This window comes from Grampus griseus (genome assembly GCF_964374135.1).
Source record: "Grampus griseus genome assembly, chromosome: 19".
Classification (NCBI taxonomy): Eukaryota; Metazoa; Chordata; class Mammalia; order Artiodactyla; family Delphinidae; genus Grampus; species Grampus griseus.
The window spans coordinates 11,339,928-11,356,545 of NC_139013.1; the positions used below are offsets into that span (position 1 = coordinate 11,339,928).

Consider the following 16,618-nt stretch of genomic DNA (forward strand, 5'->3'; position numbering starts at 1 on the left):
TGTGGTTCCTGCTGCCTGGAAGGCCAGGTCCCTCCTTCTCTGTGCAACCAACTCCTACACAGCTTCTAAAGCCCTGTCTAACACCACCTCCTCTGTGAAGCCTTCTTCAGGCCTTTGAAGGCTGAGGTAGCCCCTCCTTTCTGTGGGGGTCCCTTATTACCCTGTGTGAAAATGATTGTGTCCAGGTCTGTCTCCATCAGACTGGGATTCCCCCTGCAGGGTCACTCAAGGATAGGGAGACCACGGGACCACCTGGGACTCATTCCTCCGCCTCCAGAATATGTGTGAGGTCTGGCGCAGGGCAGCTTCAGTAAATATTTGTGGAATGAATGAGAAAATGAATGACTCCATCAGGAGAAAAATGAAGGTCAGGAAGAGGGCAACACTGGCTCAGGGGCCCTGGGGAGAACTGGAGACAAGTGTGGGAAAAGACTGGAAGCCCCCCGGGGTCACAGCCCTGCTCTCCTGATACCCCCTCCCTGACCTCCGCCCCTGCTCCCCACCGAGAACCCCAGGAAGCCTCTGGGGTTGGCTCCACTCCCACACGTGCAGAGGCGCTCCGTCTCCCAGCCAGCCTGGCCTGGTCCTCAGGGCCCCTGAGTGAGGCTGTTACGAAGTGTTTGGTTTCCTGTCTGTAAGCCATCTGGCCCTCCCCCGGAGAAGGTCCACATTAGGTCAGGAGCTCCCTAGGGACAGAGGAAATAGCTCTGTGACGCGCTGCTTTAGGGGGCCTCCGACGTCCTGTGGAGCCTGTGTAATCCTCTCAACCTCAGCATCCACAGCTCTCAGCCAGTCCGCCTCACGGTGACCGAGGGGCTTCGCCCAGACAACGGATGCCAGCGGGCCAGGGACCCAGTTGCTCGAGGCAGCTTCCTGCTCCCCAGGTCCTGTGCGTCTCCCGTCCCTGGCCTCCTGGCAGGAAGCAGCAGGTGCAGGGGAGAGGGCAGGGGCTCCGAGCATGTCACTCAGCTCCAGCAGGGACTCGCCCTGTGACCTGTTTCCTTACCTTCAAAAGGAGGAAGATAGGACAAACCTCACCGACTAGCTGAGAGGTTTAATGAGTGACACCTGAAAGGGCCTAGCACCGTGCTGGTGCAGAACAGGTGCTCCATATATCCTCGCGGACCCACAAAGGCACCTCGGTCTCTGGTCTGGTAAAATGCAGGAGTGACACTCCAGGGGCTACAGGACCATCTCCACGGCTGGTGCTCAGGAAGGAGAGGACTGGACATTCAGAGCACAGTGGTTAAGACTCGGGCTCTGGAGACTCAGAGACGCGGCATCCATCCTGGCTATGCCTTATAAGAGACGTGGCATTCGTCCTGGCTATGCCTTATACTTGCGGTGTGACCTGGGCAAGTCGCTTTACCTCTCTTCAAGATGGATATTAAATAAGTTGGCATGTGTCAACACACTCGGTGGGCAAATGTGACAAAATGACTGCTCTAGCAATGGCGATTTACAGGGGCCTACCCTGGGCCAGGCGCTGCGAGAGGCGCCCCGCCTGTACCGCCTCGTGGAATCCTCATGATGCCAGTCGTTCCCATCTCTGCCGTGCATCGGCAGGCTGGCAGCACCCAGGGCTGGACCTGGCTCTGATGGCAGAGTCTGTGCCCACCGCTGCTCCAGCAGCAATTAGGCTGGTGACGTCGCGGCCACAGTCAGGAGTTGTTGGGTGCCTGGGTCACGTCCCCACTGGTCCGTGTGCCGTGCCAGCCCAGGCATCCCTCCTCCTCACTAGGACTGGCCTGGGGCACCGCTCAGGAAAGGCACCTTCATCTACCGCCTGTCCCCACAAGGGCCACTCACCAGGATGGTCGTAACCACCAGCGTCTTATTGGCCAGTGTCTGCGACAGGTTGATGTCCAGGGTGGTGGCGTTCATCGCCAGGGTCCGGTTGGAGTACCACACCCCGATCTGAGGCAGAGAGGGCACTGTCAGCACAGGCCCTGCCTGAGGATGCCTCAGCCCTCTGGGCCCCGCCCCGCCCTGCCCCAGCCCCCAGCTCCATCCAGGCTCTGGCATTGTCCTGGGGATGCTCACCTCACGGTGGCCCTGCCGAGACTTCTCCAGGATGCGCAGGGTGTAGTTGGTCCTCTGACCTTTGCTATTGAACTCGACACGCCCAGTCAGCCCGTCATACTCTACCTAGCAGGGCGGGAGGAGGGCAGAGGGAAGGGTGGCAGGGGCCCAGAGGGGAAGAGACAGAGATGGAGGAGACGAGAGAGAGGGAGAGGGACCAGGAAGGACCACAGTTAAACGAGTAAGACAACATGCCAGCAAACGAGAGGAGATGGAACAAAGAAGCAGGGCAAGGGCAGCGCAGACAGGCAGAGGAAGGCCGGGAGAGGAGAGACAGATGGGAGAGTGAGGCCCAGGGAGAGCAGGAGGTGGGGCCGGGGTCGGAGGTGGGGGGACAGGGCAGGGGGGGTGCCGCGGGGTGGACACAGTGAGCACCGCCCCGGGAGGCAGGCTGCCACGCCACCTCGGCCCTCCCCACTCCCGGCTCACCATGCGCAGGTAGTTCATGAGGCTGGTCCCATGGGGCCAAATGTTGGCCGACGTACAGGCCAGCGGCTTCACACCGATCTCCTGGCTGCGGTTCAGCTCCCGGACGGCACTCACCACCACGTGCACGGCGTCGAACATCAGGGCAGCTGACAGCTGGGGTGTGGGGTGTGGGGGGGGCAGAGATGGGGAGGGATGGGAAAGATGCAGTTCAGCCAGGAGAGCCCCAAAGCCCCGTGTACCACCCCCAAGCCCTGAGACAACTCTCCTCTCTCCAGGAACATAAAACCACGCAGGTCAGGAGCGAGGACGGTCTTCTAGGGGATCGGAGATGACAGTGGGAAAGACGTGCATGCTGCCCACGCCGCCATGGGGGCAGCTCTTCCTGACTGCGTGCGGCCTGTGTCTGTTTGGGGAAGGGCACGTCTGACAGGGTTTGCCTAGACGGCCAGCTGTCACCCTCAAGGGGGATGTTGGTGGGCGCAGGAATCTGTGTGTCTTTGTGGCTGATGTAGGGTCATGGAGGGTGGGGGGAGACAGCCACAGCCCCTGTCTGAGTGTGTCTGGGGACACATTTATGTGGGTGGGGCTGGAAAAACATGCTTATTTGTCTATATACAGGGTGGGCCTGATGTGCAGGAAGCAGGAGAACGTAACGGTTATGAGTCCAGGGCTTGGGAGGCTCTGAGCTGGAGGCCCGGCCCTACTACTTCCTGTAGAGAACCAAGTCCACACCTCTCTCAGAATCTCAGTTTCCTCCCTTGTAAAGGAAGGGTGATAGTTATCTCTGCCTCCGAGTGCTTATGTGGGGCTCAAGCGAGACAATGCATGCAAAGTGCTCAAAATAGCGCCTGGCACACAGTGAGCGCTCGACACAAACTGGCCACTGAGCGGTGACGGCCAACATGGGATGTGTGTCTGGGAGAGCGTGTCTTGGCTGGGTGGGGTAAAGGTCTGAATATCCGTGTTGGGTAGGTAGGTGTGGGGTGCAGATGGACGCTCCCCTGTCCGTGTATGTGTGCGATGGCCCTGCATGCACACGTCTGACTGCAAGGCTCAGTGTCTGTGTGAGTTTTTGTGCACGTAGGAGTGTCTTGGTACCTTGGTGTATGGCTAGATGTTTGTGAACAAATACACATAAATATGCATCTTTTGTATGTTTGCATTTATTCAACATATATTATCAGATACTACTCTGAGCAGGTGGTTTTAGATGCTGGTTATACCATAGTGAACAAAACAGAAATGCCCGCCCTCATGGAACTTACAAGCTAAATATCTGTACATACCTCTAAGCAAAACATAGAGCAAGCCACATGGTGATTAGATAAGCAAAGATAGATGCTATGGAGAAAAATCTGGCAGGGAAGGTGGCTAAATAGTGGGTAGTTTGCCATTTTGTAAACAGGGGGACATTTGAGCAGTAACTTGGAGAGGAGGGAGCAAATTGCTAGTTCCCTGGGGAAGTGCACGCAAAGCAGCAGGAAGAGCAAGTGCAAAGGCCCTGAGTTGCGCATGTGCTGGGGCAGCAGAGGCACCTGGAGGAGACCCATGTGGCTGGAGCGGCTTGGGAGGTGGAAAGGAAGAAAGGGCTCAGACTTAGCTCAGGGCCACGCTGTGAGGCCTCGTGGATGTTCTCAGAAAGCGAGTGGGGCACCGGAGGGTTCTGAGCACAACCGGCCAAGGCCTGAAGGGGCCCCGGAAGTGTCTGTGTGCAGGATGCCCATGTGCCGGGGGCAAGGGTGTGAGCTCACCGCGGGGCCGGGGTAGGTGCTGGCTTCACAGTTCTCCCTCCAGGACATGTTGAGGCTGCGCACAAACTCAGGATAGAAGGGGTGAGAGGTGTTGAACATGGAGAAGCCCAGGATGTTGGAGGAGTCCTCCACGATCCCGTCCAGGTGCAGGATGGGGAAGTCCTGGGACCGAGAAGAGGGGGTGAGGGAGGGGCTGGGCCCACGTCAGGGCAGATGCTGCACGGGGAGATGGGGGCTTCGGGGGCTGCAGAGGGTACGCACCATGGTGGTGAGGATGTACTTGTAAAACGCTGAGGTCATTCCCAGCTCCGAGGCCTGGAGAACACAGGAGGCAGGCATGGGGAGAAGTCGAGAGAGCAAGAGAGATTTAGAGACAGGTCTTGCAAGGAGACACCCCATAAGGAACAGTAAGAGACACCCAGAGACAGAGAGAGACAGGGGAAAGGAGACAAGTGGGGGCAGAGGGAGACCTTGGCTGCTCATGTCCCGCAGGGTGACTAGGGCCCAGGTGGGAAGAAGATTTTGTTGGAGGAGAGAATGACACCCTCAAGTGCCCGCCTCCCTCTTTAGGTCACATAGAAGACTGCCTTCTGGAGACAGGCAAAGGGACACCTCAGAAACAGGGTGGGGGAGGGCAACCTTAACCTTAACCTTAACCCCCAGGTTGCCCCAAAGCCAAATTTGGGCTGCTAATTTGTAAGGCTCAGCCTGGTCACAGGTCAGAAAAACTACCCCCTGCAATCTTTAAAAGCACTTTGCAGGGCTTCCCTGGTGGCGCAGTGGTTGAGAGTCCACCTGCCGATGCAGGGGACGCGGGTTCGTGCCCCAGTCTGGGAAGATCCCACATGCCGCGGAGCGGCTGGGCCCGTGAGCCATGGCCGCTGAGCCTGCGCATCCGGAGCCTGTGCTCCGCAGCGGGAGAGGCCACAACAGTGAAACGCCCGCATACCGCAAAAAAAAAAAAAAAAAAAAAAGCACTTTGCAATGAAAGGCAGCCAATTTAAATCTCAAGATTCGGGAATTCCCTGGCGGTCCAGTGGTTGGGACTCCACGCTTCCACTGCAGGGGGCACAGGTTTGATCCCTGGTCAGGGAACTAAGATCCCGCAAGCCGTGCAGCACAGCCAAAAAAATAAAAAAAATAAAAAGTAAATAAAAATAAATAAATCTCAAGATTCATGTTGTGAGCCCCCTTTCTCACAGTCCTCAAGGAAAACAAAGTTAGAAGACGTCTCCATGCTAGGAGTGCCCAGTTCTGTCCTGCTACCACCATTAGAACATGAAATGGCACCAGACTGCATTGCCTGTGTGGCAGGAGCTGTTATCACATGGGTTACAGCCCATTCCAGGACAGAAAAATGCAGGCTTGAGAGGAAAGTGACCACCGGTCACTCGGCTCGCACAGGAGGGGCTGGGACCCCGGCCCAGGCCTGCATTGTCTGGCTCCAGAACCCGAAATCTTTTCTCTAAGCCTCAAGAGCCCTGTGGATTCTGTCCACACTTCTTCCTGTTAGCTACGATAGACAATGATATATGGTTTTAATTTTTTAAAAACTGGAGAAAAATAAATAATACACATTCGATTATGAGGAAAAATTAAGAGCAGGGAACAATGAATGATTAATGAATGTGGGTCACCATTGGATGGCATGCGGAGGGCCCATGGGGAAATGTCCTGTGCTGGCCCTTCCTGGGTGGTGCCCTTGAGACAGTCCATTCCCCGCCCCCGCCAGAACCCCTGCTTCTTCATCCAAAAAATGGTATCATACCTGCCCTGCCCTGCAGGTTGGAGTGAGAGCCAAATTACCTTGTTTTTTTTTGTTTTTTGGGGGCCACACTGAACGAATTGTGGGCTCCTAGTTCTCCGACCAGGGAGAGAACCAGGGCCCCCTGCAGTGGAAGCGCAGAGCCCTAACCACTGGACCACCAGGGAAGTCCCGAGAGCCAAATTAAAGAAGGCACGCGAACACCTCGACACAGAGTAGGAGAGGCACTCAGTAAAGATGACAGGCGCTCCCACCACGCCCGCGTTTATTCTGGGCCAGGGCCTGTCCCAGTGCTTCCCCACCTTTCACTCATTAACCCTCACGGCACCCCACTGAGGTAGCAGGTATGCACAGAGAGGGAAGGCGACTGTCCAGGGTCCAACCAAGGGTGCAGCCGGCAAGCAGCTGAGCTGAGAGACAAAACTTCCTATTTAGCGTTTGCACGTAGGAAGCGGGGCTCCAGACCACCACGTGATAACTGAGGCCCATGGGCCTTGGTTGACTTGTTCTGTCACCCCATGTTTCTGCTCCTGATCCTGTAGGGAAATCAGAGACGGGACCCACCAGAGAGGGGAAATCAGGTGGGGACCCACCTTACGGAGAATGAGGTGGGAAATGGATGCGTTGGCGTCGATGATGATGGTGGACACTTTGTCATCTCGGATCTCCTTGAGCAGCGGCGTGGGGTCCCGGCTGTCGTCCAGCATCCTCACTGACAGCGTCTCCTTGGAGATGAGGAAGCCACGCACCAGTTCCTCCAATCGCAGCAGGCCTGAGGGAGGGGTGGGGCCCTGGGTTAGAGCCCCTCCGTGTGCCTGGAGTTGGGGCAGCCGCTCCCTCCTTTCTGGCACGGGGTAGCTGGGAGAGGACCAGGGCTCGCCCAGGATGTGGGGTGGCTGTTTGGAGTGCAGCTGGCTCTCTTGGGGTGCTGGGCCCAGGTGCCTGATGCTCAGGTCCTCTCAAATTGAAGTCTCAACCGAGACCTCCCCCGACCTCCAGATCGCTGTCTCCTGCCACCTTTCTGCCCCCACCGGGCTGCATGACAAACGTCGCACACTTCACGTGTGCATAGTCGCAATCTGCTCTCCTCGCCAAACCACCACAGTGGTGAACAGACTCCAGCCGGCCAGACGCTCAGGTCAGAACCTTTGACGGCAGCCTGGCCCCTGTCTGTCTCTCACACCCACGGCCAATCCACCCAGGCTCTACTTTCAAAACACACCCCATGGCACCGCATCCCCGTCACGGCCCTGGCCCGAGCCACTGCCATCTCCCGCCTGTGACATCGGCCACGCCTGCCCCCGGAGAGTCTGTTCCCTACACAGCAGCCAGAACTGCTGCTGTAACGCAGATGTGTCCTCCTCTGTTCCAAACCCTCCAACGGCTTCTCGCTGGTTCGGAGTGAAGGCCAAAGTCCTCACAGTCTGCAAGGCCCTACTCCATCTGCCGACTCACTTCATTATGTCCCTGACCTCATCTCCTCCTCTCCCACTCGCTTGGCTCCAGCCACGCCGGCCTCCTTGTTGTCACACACACACACACACACACGTGCCCCATGGCCTCTGCGCTGGCTGTTCCCTCTGCCTGGAACGCTCCTCTCCAGACCCCCACACTCCAGATCTTTACTCAGATATCACCTCCTCAGTGAGGTCCACGCCAACCATTCTATTTCAAATTGCACCCCCTTACTCCAGCTCTCCCAATTCCCATCATCCTCCTCTATTTGTCCACAGGACTCACTACTCCTGACCAGACCACGTCTTCTCTATGTCCACTGCCTGGCTCTTCTCATTAGGTTTGACAAGGGCCTGGTTCATGCACTGCCACATCCCTAATACCAAGAACAATGTCTGGGGACTTCGCTGGTGGATCAGTGGTTAAGAATCCACCTGCCAATGCAGGGGACAGGGGTTCGAGCCCTGGTCCAGGAAGATCTCACACGTCTCAGAGCAACTAAGCCCGTGCGCCACAACTACTGAGCCTGCGCTCTACAGCCTGCGAGCCACAACTACTGAAGCCTGCGCGCCTAGAGCCCATGCTCCACAACAAGAGAAGCCACTGCAGTGAGAAGCCTGCACACTGCAATGAGTGACCCCCGTTGGCCGCAACTAGAGAAAGCCTGCGTGCAGCAACGAACACCCAACACAGCCAAAAATAAATAAATTAAATAAATAAGTAAAAAGTAAAAAATAAAAATAATGTCTGGACCACGGCAGGTGTGCAGTGAATACCTTTTGAAAGAGGAATCCCTCCTGGAGGTGACTGAGCACAGTCCTCTCTCTCTCCAGCGGCACCCACAAGCCCGTCAGCCTCCCAGACGTCTCCACTTGAATGTCTCAAAGACACCTCAAACACAGTGTGTGCCCCTGAACTGACTGTCCCCTCCTCCTCGGGCAGGACCTGGTCACCGTCCGTGACCCCACCCTCTCCCTTCCCTCACAACTCTCCTCAAATCCATTCTGGCCCCTCCGTCCCCATGCCACCACCTGAGCCCTAACCAGGACCATCCCTCCCCGCCTCTAGCTGCTCTCCATGCCACATCTCGTGTCATGGAGTCTCCAAGTCTGCTCTCTGTGTTGCAGCCAAAGAGCCCAAAGAGCTCTTCCTGCAACACACTCGTCCCTGCCCGGTATGGGTACTTTCCATGGCCCCCATCGTCTTCAGGAAAAAACAAAAGGCCCTCAGTGATCATGCCCCGTTCCCGGGTCCTACTTCATTGCTCCCATGCTGGGAGCATCTCTGAGCCTCCCAGGGCCTCGCCTCTGCCCTGCCCTGCCCTCTGCTTTGTACATACTCCCTCTCTTCTCTCCCACCTCACCTCCTCCCTACCTTTCAGGTCCATCTTAGAGGTCCCTTTCTCTGGGAGGCAGGCTCTGAACCTCCTAGACTAGGGTTGGATCACCCCCGCTTAACTCCTGAGAGCTCGCAACACTCCGCATCACAACTGCTCGACCACGGCGTCCCCCAGTGGCCCCGGAGCTCCGGGAAGCCGGGGACCACGCCTAGCGTTGTTCACTGCTAAATCACTGGGACCTAGCAGGGGCCCTGCTCCGAGCACGTGCTCAGTCACTATCTGCGGACTAAAGAGTCTCTTTAGGGGCAGGAGTGGGTGGGGAGGGGGTGGCCTGTGGAACCAGAGGTCTGGGTTCCTAAAGGGGAAGGGATGGTGGAGACTAGGAGAGCCTGTGTCTGGATCCCCCGGGCCTTAAAATCAGGGGGCATTCATGACTGTGGGAGACTAGATGTCTTGGGAAGGGGAGTTTGGGGAAATAGAAAACAAGGCATCCAGTTCTCCTCCCTCGTGGGACTTCCCTGGCAGTCCGGTGGTTAGGACTCTGCACTCTCACTGCCAAGGGCCTGGGTTCAATCCCCAGTCGGGGAAACTAGGATCCCACAGGCCGGGCGGCGTGTCCAAAAAAATAAAATAAGAAACAGTTCTCCTCCCTCACACTCGGCCTTGGCGCAGATGAGGCTGGCCGAAGGGTAGTTGAAGGACTTGAGGATCCGGGAGACCGCCAGGCTGACGTCCTCGTTACTGGGGTACAGGCTGACAGACGCGAAGCGAAGGTACTGAAGGCGGGGCATCTCCTCGGGACCCACCTTGACGTGGGGGATCTGAACAGAGAAGAACCTTTGCTTCCATCCTGCTCCCCCCTCCCCAGCCCTCGCCTCCAGGGACCGCCCCCCCGCCAACCCCGCGTTCCCACCTCACCTCCTTCTCCCCACAGATATGGCTCACGGTGGAGGCCGACGCAGGGCTGGAGGAGGGCCCCAGGACAGACACGACCCCCTTGGGCAGGATCTGACACACTGTGAGGGGTGGGAAGAGACCGCAGATTCAGGGACCCTCTTCCTCCTCTCTGTCCCCGCCCTCAGGGAACTGCCTTGGCCCAGGAGAGAACCCGACACTCCACATGGAGCTGCCTGACCCTCCTCCACCACCTGGGGACCCAGAAGCCCAGTCCCTGACCCAGCCCACCGCAGGAGACAAAAGGAGGGGGCACGAGACAGAGGGAGGCAGGGAGACATGGCAACAGAGGGCCGGCTCAGACCAAGAGAGAGACAAAGGAAGAAATGAAGAGGATACACCAAGGACCTCCTTCTGGCTGCAAATCCAGTGCCTGGTTTCTCAGCCTTTGTCTCTCTTAAGCTTTTGAACCACGCACAACCTAAGGTGCATCCAACACCCCCTCTACCCTGAACCCACAGCCAAGGTCCCCTCTACACTCTACACCCCAAACACCATTCCTCTGCTGCATTTCCTCGCTCCTCTTTCTTCCATTTTCTTTCTCCTTAAACGTGTGCATCTCAAGACTGGGAGGTGGACGGAAGCCTTGGTTTTTACCTGTCCAGTGCCCATCCCCATGGCAGAACCCTAACTTTTCCTGAGGGAATCACATGGTTCCCAGAATTGATTGGTACCTGACCCAGGATCAAAGAACCACATTGTGCTGGCCACAGGGATCGGTTCAGAGATGGGGACAGGCTCAAACTAGGCCACTGAGAGCCTTCCCCAGGTCCTCTGCTAAAATTATCACTGCGTTTGCTAAACTGGTGAGATGCAAAGTTTTGAGCAGTTGAGGCCATCTTGCCACCAGCTGGGGAGGGCCTTCCTGAAAATGAAGCCAATTTAGAGGAAAGTAGGACCCAGAGATGAAGACACAGAGGTTCCTGGAACATCATTTGAGTGCCTGTATTAAGCCTTGCCTGAAACAATCCTGGGATATCATTTGGGTACCTGGATTCAACCAAGCCTGAAATTAATCTTTAGGCCTTTTAGTGACATGAGCTGATAAGTTCTCTTTTTTCCTTAAGGCAGCCTGAGTTGGGTTTCTGCCATCCAACTAAGAGCACCGTAACTAAACGTCTCACCTTCCTCCAAACTTATTCCTTCTGTGTCTTCCATGTTGGTGAGGGTCCCACCATTTACACTCACCAAATACCTGGAAATGGTCCTTGCCTTCAATCTTCCTCCTAATGGCCAATTAGTCACCAAATCCTGTCTCTTTTTTGTCCCCAAATTTTCTCCTATCTGTCCGCTTCTCTTCGACCCCTCCTCCCCTGTCCTGCTTTAGGGCTGTCAACTCAGGCACGCACCAGTCTCCTCGCCAGCTACCCAAATCTAGCTTCCAGACTCCACTTTCACCAGCTCCCTGTTCCAAACCCATCAACGACTCCCCACTGCCTGTAGGTGAAGGTAGCGTCTTTCAACCTGACCTGTAGACCTCCTCGAGCTGGCCTGTCAACCTGCCCAGCCTCACCTCCCACTGCCGAGTCCCACTCCAGTCCAGAAGTCTCTCACCATCCCCCCAAACACGTCCTGAGTCCAGGTGTTCAGGATGGGCGCAACCCCACATCGAGTTGCTTGGCTCCAAATACTCAGCCCTCCCCTCTCCCCAGCTCCAGACTACAGGCACATGCCTGGAATACCATCTCCCTCCATACCCTCCGACCCGGTCTCTCATTGTGTTCTGTGCTATACCAGTCAAAAAAGTCCAGGAAACATTGGACCCCATTCTCCCTCTCAGTGATCTGAAACACACATGAACATAACAAAGGCTCCGATAAAGGCCTGCAGGAAAGAACCTGTCTAAAACACCTTTGAAGGCAGCATCTCCCGAAGGTCTAATGTCCCCAGCACGTCTGTTCAAGGGACATTTGCTCAGTCTGTGAGTATTCAACAGACTCAGGCACCCCTACTATAGGGCTGGTTGTGTTCCACGGGGCATACCTTGAGCAACACCTCTCCCTCTATATCCTGCTCATCTTTCAGAGCTCAGCTTCAGTTTAGTCTTCTCCAGAACACCTTCGCTGTCCCTGCCCCTGAGGCACCCTGGCCTCGCTGCCTGGGCCCCTCATTACTTAGCTCTGGGGGCTAAGTGTCCCCAGCCAGCTGTGAAGCTTCTCTTTCAAACGAGGCCCTCAGCTCCTCCAGGGCAGCACGGGGGTTGATGCTCTCCCCACCGCCCCAGGCCCAGCAGCACCATCTCTGGGAAGGAGAGGGCAGTGCAGACAGGAAGGAAGGGGCAGATGGAACTAGAAGAGAACACGGCAAGCTGAGGTGGCCAGGGCCGAGGAACAGACGGAGGGCCACCAGCCTGCCCTGCCTCACCCCACGGCCCCTGTGGCCCTGCTCACTGGTGTCCGTGGTCTCGTACTGGCTGTCCCGCTGCAGCTCAAAGATGTCTACTTCCACGCGGGCCTTGGCTGGGACCTCGATGATCCCGTTGATCTGCTCCCGGGCCAGGGCCAGGGCCAGACGTTCACCGCGGCCACACACTGTCTGGTCGTCCAGGATGGCAGCTGAGGGGACACAGGAGTTGGGGACCATACTCCTGGGTCCTGAGGGAGGAAGGGCTGGGCTCCTGGATTCCTTGGCTCTGAGGGAGGCTGGAGGTGGGGTCAGGGCTCCAGACTCCCTGATCTGAGGTTGGAGAGAGCCGGGATCTGGACTCCTAGGTCCGGAGGAGGAAGGAGCCGGGGGCTGCTGGGCCGAGGCCCAGATCCCTGGGTCCTGAGGGGCTGGCAGGCCCAGAAAAGAACCCCAGGGAGGGCTCCGGGAGGGTCTGTGAGGAGGCAGGGGCCAGCGGGGGCGCTGTAGGGCCTCACCCATGCGCAGTGATGAGAGCACCTGGCAGCTGGGGCTGGCAAAGGCGACAATCAGCAGCAGCAGCAGCTCAGCCGGCATCTTCCTCCTTCCTCATGGGGACGCAGCTGCCGCGGCCCCCACTCGCCACCTGCAGGGAGACCCCCAGCCCACAGGGAGATTGCTGATATGGGGGCCTCTGAGCCCCTCTGGGGACTGCTGGATGGGGTGGTGACCACAGAGCCTGGGACACTGTTGCTGAGCTCTGAAGGGCCCTGCCCTCATTAGAGCTGATGAGACTGAAGGCATCGCTGTAGGGGGAGCTGAGAATCAGAGGAGCGCTAGCAGGGAGAAGCCCACAGCACGCAGGCACTGAGTGGGAGAAACACTGCTAGAGCCACCAAAATGGGAGGCAGGCATGAAAAGGATCTCAGGTAAGAGCGAATTCCAGGAACCATCTCCACCCCAGGAGGAGACCAGGAAGTGCCACCCCCCCACCCAATTCTGCCCCTGTCTCTGGGCAGGCAGCTGTTACTAGGCAACAGAAACCGGCTGGAGAGGATGCAGTGGTTGCTAGGCAACCCCATCCCAGGCCTCACTTGCCACCTTCCTGACGTCCCTGGTTCCCACAATCCCACAGGGAGAGAGGCCTGGACATCCGGGGTCTGGAGGGGAGAGTATCCAGGAGTTAGGAAACTTGGGAAGAGAAAGACACATGGAGGCACACAGATGGAGTCAGATGGTCAGACCCGAGGCACCTAAGGGACTAAAAAAGAAAAAAGGAAAAAAGAAGGGTAAAGAGAGGGAAGGGGGGGAAGCCGAGAGACAGAAAGAGGAAGAGAGGCCAGAGGTGGGAGGGATACCAAGAGACTCAGGAAAGGAGAAAGGGAAAATAGGCCAAAATATAAGGGAACAGAAAGCTGATATGAAGACAAGAGAATGGGGATAGCAATGGAGAGAAACAGAGGAGAGTTACAGGAAGATGAGGACAGGACTAGGAAAGAGAAAGAGGGAAGAGATAGGAAGACAGTGAGACACGGAGATGGAGAGAGAAAGGGCAGGGCAGAGAGAGGAAGAGAGCAGGCAGGCAGAAGAGAGGGAAGTCAAGACACAGGAGGGACACAGAATAGAACAGGAAGACAGAATGGAGAGGACACAAACCCACCGGAGATGCCACCAGAGACCTGGATGGGAAGACTCAGTGAGGCAAGGGGTGCACTGTCTGCAGAAGCGGGTCCCAAACTGTGCCCCCGCACCCAGCACCAGGGAGCTGAAGACTAGGGGCAGACAGTGAGTCTCTGCTCCCCACAACTGCTCCAGGTGCCCTGGGCTTCTGCAGGGTGACCACTGGGCAGGGATGAGTTTGGCCAGATGCATGGTGCCCCCTGGCCAACGGCCATGCCCCCAAGGGAAGGGACACTTGGGTTTCCATGGGAGGGGGTTACTGAGAGGCCTAGAATGCTGTGAGGTGAGCCTGGGGGGCTCCCCGCACCCCACTCATGCCCACAGAAGGAGGGCTCAAGCTGGGGAGATGGTAGAATGAAACTTGCTAATGGAGACAGAGGCACAATGCAAAGTTCAGATCATCCCTTGAAGCCAGAAAACCTAGGCCAGGGCCACAAGAGACCCCGCCCTCAGCCCCTGCTCTGCCACCGACTCCCAGGTGACCTCGAGCGGATCCCTCTCTCTCTCGGGACCTCTGGGAAAGACAGGCTGGGGCTGGGAGGGCCTGCTGGACAGCCTGGGGCCTGTGGACTGTAATCGGCATCTAAGGTGAAGGCCTGTCAAGGGTGGAGGAGCAAGGGAAGCAGGGAGAAGCTGGAAGGAGAATTCACAGGGGGAGGGATGTGGAGGGCGGGGCTAGGAGAGAGGCTGGAGTGAGGGGGTCATCCTGAGACACCAGGGGCTTCTGGGGGCAAATCAGGGAGCAGAGACTAGAGGATAGATAGAAAGACCGAGAATGAGACAGGAGCCAGAAGGGCAGGGACCCACAGGTGGCAGACACGGGTGGAAGCCGAAAGACACAGTCCAGGGACAGGGCTGGGGGCAGCAGATGGACACAGAGGTACAGGAAGGCACAGACAGAAAAACAGACAGACCAAAAGTAAGTAACTGGGGCTAAATGAGAGAGAAGGACACACACACATCACCTACAAGTGAGACACCAAAGGGGACAGAGACAAGACAGAGAGCGTGAGAGAGGAGGGGCAGGGAATCAGGCCCGAGTCTCACAGGCCCAGGTACTTAGGCAAAGCCAGATAAAGATGGAAACACAGCAGCTGAGTGAGCGGAAAGGGCCCTGCCAGGGTAGGAAGACAGACAAGTGGGCAAGTGAGAGATATCACAAAGGGGAGAGGGCAAATGAGGTGAGGCAAAACAACTAACAGGTACAGGAACCGTGGGGAGAAGAGAAATTGAAAAACTCTGGAAAGAAGGAGGGCTAGTCGGAAAGAGACAGAGAGAAAAGGTACGTGAGCCACACAGTTTCTCTCGAGAAGAGGAAGGGGCAAGTGGGACAGACACAAGATAGACAGAGTCCCAAACAAGGAGAGACGAGAAGTGAGAGTCAGGGAGGGAAACTGAGGGAGGAAGAGTGAGTGACCTGGAGGGGCACAGGCAGGAGACAGGACAAGCACCCACCTAAGGGGGGCAGGTCCACACAGAGGTGCATCACTCAGAGCACCTTGGAAGGGGCGGTCATTCCCAGAGCCTGCAAGCCCCAAAGGGAGGGAAGGAATGGGAACCAAAGGCCTGGCAGGGGAATGGAGAAGTGGGAAGAGAGAATGGGGGTGGGGGGGAGATCACCATAGAAAAAACAAAGTGGACCATGGAGGGGGGCAGTTGCTAAAGGAGTGAGGGATGGAGGAGACAGGACGAGGAGTGGATCCGGGGAAGAAAGCAGAAAAGTAAGAGGAGGAAGACAGCCTCCGAGCCCAGAGTTAGAGAGGCAGACAGGGGAGCAGAGGCACAGGCAAAGCAAACAGGGGACAGAGGGCAGTGCAGAGAGGGCTAGACGGGGCATGGGATCCTCCCAAAAGAGAGAGAGGAGAGACAGGGGAGTTTCGAGAGACAGAGGGAGGAGAGGGAGACGGAGACAGAGATCAGCAGAGACACACCAAGAAAGGGCTGGGCTAGCAGTAAGGAGAAACAAGTTGGACAGAGCTAGAGCGAGGCCCAAGAGACACATGAAATGGAGATTCCAAAACGGAAAGACATTTCCAGGAGATACAGACCGGCTGGGATGGGACGCATGGCAGGCAGAGAGGATGAGGCTCAGAGGAAAGAAGAGAGACTGAAACAGAGTGAGAGAGCAGAGCCGGTCACCGCGGGGCCGAGGCTGGAGCAAGCAGGGGCGGAGACCAGCCAGGAGTCCCGGAGAGGGAGTGAGACCGCAAGTAAGAGCCAGCCAGCCCCTCAGGAGCCCAGCAGCTGGGGGCTGGGAGGCAAGATGAGCTCTGTACCCAGAAGAAGGGGTGAGGAAAGGCCAAGGGGAAGGAAGGCTGGGAGATGGAGGGCGCAGGGCAGGCCCTTGGTGGGGGAGGGTATCTGCCGTTCCGGGGAGCAGGGGAATGCGGGGCCCCCCACCAGGCCGCAGTGAGCCCAGCCTTCCAGGACCCGGGCCCGGCCCCAGCCCAACCCCCATCCTGCAGACACTCACGGATCCTGGTGGGACGGAGGGCTGGGCTCCCTCGAGGCCCGAGGAACGACAAGGAGGAGATGCTCTGACGCTGGGCGGTGTGGCTGGGGCGGGGGGAGAGGGCAGTCCAGAGGGCCCCCTCCCCCACCTCCGGCAGTGGCCCCCAACTAACCCAAAATGGGGGTGCTCCCGGGGCGCAGGGAGGAAGGACAGGTGGAAGAGGAGAGGGCGGGCCGGGGAGGGGAGGAAGGGGAAAGGAGAAAATGGAGGAGGGAAGGGGAGAGAGGAGAGGGGGAAGGAGCAAATGGAGGGGAAGGAGGGAGGAAGGTGAAAACGAAAGGGAGGGGGCACAGGCAGAGCCGGGGGAG

General features: G+C 57.5%; 1 protein-coding gene across 2 annotated transcripts in view; it reads right to left on the reverse strand.

The window, feature by feature from the left end:
- Window positions 1-12,730, reverse strand: part of GRIK5 (glutamate ionotropic receptor kainate type subunit 5) — a gene marked incomplete at its 5' end in the record, with an annotated part of 47,381 nt that extends 34,651 nt beyond the window's left edge. The window contains 10 exons of one of the 2 annotated variants that reach the window (XM_082676988.1): window positions 1,810-1,917; window positions 2,044-2,148; window positions 2,512-2,664; window positions 4,263-4,424; window positions 4,524-4,577; window positions 6,621-6,799; window positions 9,477-9,642; window positions 9,740-9,837; window positions 12,166-12,330; window positions 12,637-12,730. In XM_082676988.1, the coding sequence (XP_082533114.1) occupies window positions 1,810-1,917; window positions 2,044-2,148; window positions 2,512-2,664; window positions 4,263-4,424; window positions 4,524-4,577; window positions 6,621-6,799; window positions 9,477-9,642; window positions 9,740-9,837; window positions 12,166-12,330; window positions 12,637-12,715 (1,269 nt within the window). The remainder of the gene's footprint in view (window positions 1-1,809; window positions 1,918-2,043; window positions 2,149-2,511; window positions 2,665-4,262; window positions 4,425-4,523; window positions 4,578-6,620; window positions 6,800-9,476; window positions 9,643-9,739; window positions 9,838-12,165; window positions 12,331-12,636) is intronic. The other variant, XM_082676987.1, reaches the window with a different exon arrangement.
- Between the last annotated feature and the right edge of the window lie 3,888 nt (window positions 12,731-16,618).